Source organism: Hyposmocoma kahamanoa, unplaced genomic scaffold, assembly GCF_003589595.1.
Source record: "Hyposmocoma kahamanoa isolate Upper Pololo Valley unplaced genomic scaffold, ASM358959v1 86833, whole genome shotgun sequence".
Classification (NCBI taxonomy): Eukaryota; Metazoa; Arthropoda; class Insecta; order Lepidoptera; family Cosmopterigidae; genus Hyposmocoma; species Hyposmocoma kahamanoa.
Genome location: NW_020654375.1, coordinates 971 through 8,201, shown reverse-complemented (window position 1 = coordinate 8,201; position 7,231 = coordinate 971). Strand labels below are relative to the sequence as shown.

At 37.1% G+C, this 7,231-nt stretch overlaps 1 protein-coding gene across 1 annotated transcript; it reads right to left on the bottom strand.

Annotated features, from left to right (window-relative positions):
* Nucleotides 1-212: 212 nt before the first annotated feature.
* On the bottom strand, nucleotides 213-6,400 carry LOC113235008 (venom serine protease Bi-VSP-like; the record flags this gene model as incomplete). Its single annotated transcript, XM_026470529.1, has 4 exons — nucleotides 213-564; nucleotides 2,085-2,244; nucleotides 3,773-3,949; nucleotides 6,279-6,400. Coding segments are annotated over 4 exons (653 nt in total), but the record flags the coding sequence as incomplete, so codon positions are not given.
* Between the last annotated feature and the right edge of the window lie 831 nt (nucleotides 6,401-7,231).

Genomic DNA, 7,231 nt, shown 5'->3' with positions numbered 1-7,231 from the left:
CAGTTCTAAATATGAACTTTTTGCATTGAGAGCTGCAATTTATCAAAGCTACACTAAATTCTAGTGGTAACAGACGTCATCTAGATGGCGCTTATTGCATATTTTTTTATGGACACTGCCGGCTATTCTTTTATTTTGTTTAGGATTAGCGCCATCTTATGGTAGGTAAATATTTATATAACTCTAATAATGAATATTAAAGAGGAATTAATTAATATCCACGGCTATTTACATAATAATATAAACTGCTTCCAGGTTATTGATCAGCGCCATCTAGATGTAGGACGGGAATTTGATCTTTTTCAGAGTCACAATCCTTAGTATGGAGTTTAACAGTCCTTTTGAGTCATTGGCCCATGGTTTAAATCAATTATTGAGCATATTTCTGAATAAAAATTTCATGTTTTATAACGTGTGTGAAACTTGTCAAAGTGAATGCGTTGCAATCATTTTCGTTTTTTGGTGCTGTGGACACTAAACCACGAAGGTAGAACCGCTCTATACCGCGGTCTTTATTGGGGAACACTAGGCCGCCGCCGCTGTCACCTTTGCATAGGGCTGTACCTATAAAAAAAATAATAAAAGAAAATTATTTCGCCGTTTAACTTAATTAGAAAAGGTTTCATGACCACCGTAAACGTATAGGTAACGACTTCCGCGAATAAATGTAAAAGTTAAAAGAAAATGGCGGCTTTCTGTAGTTACAGTTTTTGCATGAATAAATTTTTAGTTTAAATATAATGGATACCAATTGACAAGTTTTGATTTTATTTTAACCGACTTTATTTTTATTTTTTATTTTTCGACTGTATTTTGTTTTTGTAGTATGTATTTCAATAAAACTCTGCAAATGGATGTAATTCCACGAAATTTTGAGGTCAGTTTTTTTAGTACTCTGTTACTGAGATTATTTAATTTACCAAGTAACGGAACTAACGACTCGTGCCTATGTCACATGCATTCCAGGTTACTGCTTTTTTTATTTCTTCACTATAAGACATTACAAAAAGATAAACCGATTCTTATCATGTTTAGCATAGTTGTGTAGTAATGTGGTAGTAAGCTACATGCCTACCCATTACAGTTGCAGTGTAAGAGATCTTAGGGGCACTGCGACTACGCCCATCACTTTGAGACACAAGTTAACAAGTCCCATGTGCCTGGAATTTCATTAGCACCCTACCCTTCAAACCCGGAAAGCAGTAATTCTTACATTACCTAATGCTTGGCGGCCAAAATATATCTACAGATAAGTACAAGGAGTGAAATGGAGTGAATAAAACCACCAAATGCTAATTATTAAATGAAAAAATGATAGCTGAAGCCATTGGCTTACAATTATATGGACGTCGGGTCCGCGCTAAAAAGTCGGACACTTGTAAGGCGTTAAAATCGTATACAGAGCGTCAAACTCCGCTTTAGTCTTCTTTTGTTCGACTGACACCGCGATACTGCGATGACATTACAATTTAAATTCAACGTTTTAGCCTTTTCATATTCCTTTACATGTCACTACGTTTAAATATATTGACTTGGGACATTTTTTTCGTGGTTTTTGTATTAGACCCGTCGTCCATTTATTTGTAAGTCAATGGCTGAAGCAGAGGCTTATTTTTCAGTTTGACAAAAAAAAAAATTGTTTAGAGATTGAAGAAATTGGAATATGGCTGGTCAACAGTTAAAACGAGATTGTTGGATCCCGGCTAAATCCGTCTCAAAATGGACCAGACTTCACTTCAATGAAACTCGTAATCTTCCGTTTATTGAAGCTTCTTATTCTTAAGCAGATTCTATACACTTCTATTCTTGATTGAACACTATAACCGCGCCGCGGACGCCTCCCGGCCAATCAGAGTCCCTAAATTATTTACGTAATTCTACTCATATTGCTCTGACCGGCCAGACGCGTACAGCCGTCCGTAGCAGAGATTATGTAGAAAAATAAACCATATTAAAAAAAACTGTTTTTCCTCTTCTCATAGTCATGGACTTATTAAGTACACCGCACTCGTATAACCGACCACCGTTTATAACATTTCATGAAACCGTGGAACACGACTCGTTTAAGAAACGGACAAACTTACCATTACCATACCCAGCGCAAATCTTGTCACTAGAGATGAACTCCCTGAAACTCAGCGGTACTCTGTTGAGACACTCTTCGATATCCACATAGGGCAATTCCACCACTTTAAGGACTTGAGACGCCGGTCCGTTTTCCCCTGTTAGACCCCAGCCTGCCACCTATAAAAAAAATAACACATTAAAGAGATTTTCTGTATGGCTACCTAGTGTATTTGCCCGAAGCAACTGCGGGGTACTTGAGGGGAGTCGGGCGGCGCGGGCCGCATCCTGCAAACACGCTTAGTTTTAGCGATACGCGATCGCGAATGCTTTTAATATTAGACTAGTTAGTAATTATTAATCCTGTCTTTCGAATGATAAATTAGTAACCTATTAATATTCTTAGTTGAATGATCGAATAATCATTCGTTACTAATTAGCCATTAACTCTCAGCGCCATAGAAAAAAACGATTTTTCTGAAGCAGCAGACCACGTGGGCGGCACGCGAGAGACGCATTTTTTCACAGCATGCCACGCCTGATCTTTAGTAACAGCAAGCCACGCCTGATGTCGAGTAACTTTTGTAGCAGGCCTAGTGGGCTGCCGGCGGGACACCTTCAAACTTTACCAGCAAGCCGTGTGTTACGCCGTGATTTCACCAAAAACAGACGGATGTCACCACTGGGGACGAAATCGATACTTGATTACATGCGACCCACATGGCGCTGAGAGTATTACCACCCTGTGTATTTAAGACGATCTCTGTGGTCAAGTGGCTTGCATACCGGTTTTCATAGTGTTGACATCTCTGAGGTCCCGGGTTCGAATCCTGGCCGTGTCAATGAGTAAATTACCTTTTCTTTTTTTTTATAATACCAAGTGACGGGACCAACAAGTCCTGCGTCTGGTGGTAAGCGACACGCCTGTCCATAACTGTTGCAGTGCCACTTAGAGCTGGGCACTGCCACTGTGACTCGTCACCCAGTGACATAAGTTGACAAGTCCCATGTGCCTGTAATTTCACCAGCATCCTAACCCTTCCAAACCGGAACGCAGTAAAGCTAACATTACTGCTTGGCGGCAGAAATACGTAAGGTGGCAGTACTTCCCTGGACAACTCTTTCAGAAGGAGCTCTACTGTTGCTAAAAATATTTAAGCCATTTTTTCCGCCTTTTGGATTTAGATCATCATAGCGACATCTCTTTCCATTTGTTTAAACTAATTTGTATATCCCTTTTATCGATTCAGAGACTATAGTCTGGGCTACGTCACTCGTAAGAGGTTACTCGATAAATGCCTACCGCTGAGTGTATCGCCGACAGTGCAAGCGCTCAGACAAGTCTTTCATTTACATTACAATCCTTGTACAACCCCAGCATTCGGTTCCGCACGACTGCACACGTTATTTTCACCTCTCTGAGCGGGTGCTTAGGTTCCATTTTCCTCGTAGTGAGCGCCTGGTGTCATTAGTTAGATTTAGTAGGCTATTATGGCGTGAAATTTGTGAACCGATTTTGATGATATGATTCTTTTTTTGTTAGAAAGAGGGTAATCCGGTTTCGCGCACTTTTCGGTAACCGTTTTCTATAAACACTTGGCAAATAGATGTATGTAATTCCACGAACTTTTAAGGTCGTATTTTTACTACCCTGTATTGAGATTATATACAGTTCCACCATAACCGATACTTTAAGAAAAGAACTTACTTTTCCCAACTTCCCGCTCTGCAATTGTGTACTGTCAAAGTTTGGATCGAAGTTCAGACATACAGGTCTGACGTAGGTTTTGTATTCAAATGCTTGAGTCAACCGCAATATGGCGATGTCCTCCTGGAAGTTGGTGGAGGCGCCTTGGAATCGTGGTGGGACTCTGATCTCGTTTACCTGGAATTGAGCAAAGCGGAAGGATGAGTGAGTGGATGTGTTGTGGGCCTAAGCTAATTTTTTTAAAGAACCAATTGTAACTAATATATACTTTGTTTCAATCCATTTTGAACAAAATGTGAACAAACAAGTCACTGACCCGACCATAGACGGTTTAGTAATGCCAACTACAAATCGATTAATTAATTTAATGAATCGATTTTTTTCAATTGAGTCTTACTAACGGTTTTCCCTACGTAACCTATGTATGCATATTTAAATTTTCTGAAATCTTCCCTCCTTCAAAACATTACACTTAGATACTCGTTCTTAGATTGAAATTTTCGATTTACTAATCTATTACATAAACTTTAATGGAATGAACCGAATGTTTTTTTTTCGTACAGCATCATGCAACCATGGACAAGTCATAGATGTATAGATGAAAATTAACCTCACTTTTGGACTACCATTTTTCAAATACGATTTTACGATGCTATTCAAATGAATATTGTTGGAAAAAGGGATGAGATATCAAGTCAAAATCTTCAGATATACGTGATATACGTGTGTTACTCATTCGATATATTGAGTGATTGCTTTAGAAATTTGACCAAACAGATTTATTCACTATGTTGAGTACACACGTTATTATTATTATTATACGTGCGTTCAAGATGTATTGTAGCAGATTATAGTAACACTTTTCTCACATTTCTACGAATATTAAATTAAAAATTCATTGGTCGAAATAGGTTTTATTAATTAATGAGTGTCCTGATTTATCTAACGTGACCATGGCCCAGAGCGGGACGTCTAGAATAATGTCAAAATCATAATTAAAATAGTTCGTTAGCGTCTTCAAATGTCTTAATTACAAGTTTGAATAAAATAAATTCACTAGGTTTTTCAAGTTATAATAGCAGCCTATCTAAGTCTGTAAATAAAATCATATTTAAAAAAGAACTCTAATGACTAATTAGTATGTAACCGGACTAATATCTACAACTGCTGCCAGTTTTTTAACATAGAGCGACATCTAGTCGCTAAAAAAAGAATTTCAGTACATACGTATGGATATATATGGTCAACATTAAGTTAGTTCGCGTAATATCAAATGTAATTGATTTTTAATAAGGGATTAACTACTTCATTACAAAAAACAAAGTAGATAATTCCTCCTTCAAAATGCCACGCGAGAAAATGGTAAAACAGACCAAAAGAGTTTCCGAAATCAGGGATAGGTGACACGTTTAGCAAAAAAATAATTTGTGTCCGAGTTGCCAGTGCAATAGTCTATAGTATGTATTAATTAACTCAGTTTTTTGTTTGATCTCATTCATTAAGTTAATTGAGAAATTAAAAAAAACTAATTGAAATAATATATTATGTAATATTTTTCTTTATCGAACCATAACTTCGAAACTATCACTATTGTACGTTTACGTATAACATTGAACTTTGCTACATTGACATGGTCTAGTTCTAGTTTTATTGTACTGTAGTAAGATGTGCCAGTTCTAGTTATTTTGTTGATGTGGTAAATCGTATTATGACATTTTACTGCATTTCTAAGACAGTTAGTTACCAACACCTAAACAATAAACATCAATAACAATGAACATTTAACATTAACTTATTTAAAACATCACAAACAACATTACTTTTACACTTATTCTTTAATTCCATTAACTACTCCGAGAACACCGTCGTGATAACGGTCACCGCGTCGCGATCACGAGGTAACATCCTGTAAGATATTTATATCCCAAAAACGCTGAACGACTCGTGAGAGAATGGGCCTAGTGATCTGTAACACAGGTCCCCAACCTAGTACAGGAACTTGTTACGAAATGTAACTACTTATAAACCTCTCTGAGAGAAATAAAGCATTTTGTATACCTAGTATTATTATCATTGTCCCTAACAGTTGCAGTACCACTCCGAGCTGCGAATGACAAAGATCGGAAAGACATTGCCACTACACCTGTCACCCTGACACATCAGTTGACAAGTCCCATGTGCCTGTAATTTCACCAGCACTCTTACCTTTTCAAACCGGAACGCAGTAATGCTCACATTATCGCTTGGCAGCATAAATAGGTAATTTTCTTTACTTTTTTTTAGACCCTCACTAGGAAGATCCTATATCCTATACCATGGATTCACACACAGACAACCACAAATTACACCCAAACTCAGTAGAGAAATAAATATTTCTCCCAGCCCAAGAATCGTACGTAGCCCAAGAAGTAACCGTACGGACACGAAGGCAGTCAAACTGGTAAGACAGTACTTACCTGGACGAACTCTAGAATTAGTGTGGGTCGTTATTATTATTCACTCTTACATCGGATTTCTGAGCATGTTTGTCATTGGGGTCGTTCCACGGGCGGTAAATTTTGCCGACAGCTACGGCGTAGTTCTCGGCTGGCTGGAGTTTCCCCACATCCGTCCAAAAACAGTGGGCCGCTGCAAGTTAATTTAACTAATTTACAAAAATAATAAAGCTACATGTGAACACACGTCAAAAGTACTTTCATCAGATGAAATCTTACGTGTTCTTATCCTACTTTCATTTTGTGTAATCATATTACATATATTTGTTATTTATTTATTTTTATTTATTTAAGTATTTTATTTATTTATTACTATTATTTTGGATGTCTGTTTTAGACTATTTTTATTATAATTCTTATTTTTTCATTTGTGTATGTGCAATATGACGTGTATCAAATGCTCGTAAGCCAGGGACCACTCCCGCGCGCCTACCCTCTCTTCTTGCGTAGTATACACGTGACACAAATCTCACAATCGGTTTCATTTTAAACTAAATAAGTTCTATTTTGTTTGTTGTAAATGTTGGACACTAAATTACATACACTTATCACTGTATATATGTATCAGAATCATTATTTAAGTATTCTATACATATAACTGAACACAACACACTACATTATAGAAATATTTATGTGATTTATTTAAGTTTACTCGTATATTCGCGACACACACGTCCGGTACTCACTCGGTTTTAGGGCCCACTGAAAATCAGCGTCACAGCCTTTTCTCGGTGGTGACAATAGCTGAGTGGGATCCTGTTACATACGCCACAGCCGCGCATATGACATTTAATCTAATTGTGTTAAATATTTAATGTTTGCTTTGTTGTTGTGTATGGTTTTATTTTTATTCCTTTTTTCCTGTTATTTTTATTTAAATTTTTTGTTTTAATGTAGCTTCATCTTTTTTTATCTTCATTTTATTACTGTGTATATTTTTGTTGTGGCGTAGTAATAAACGATT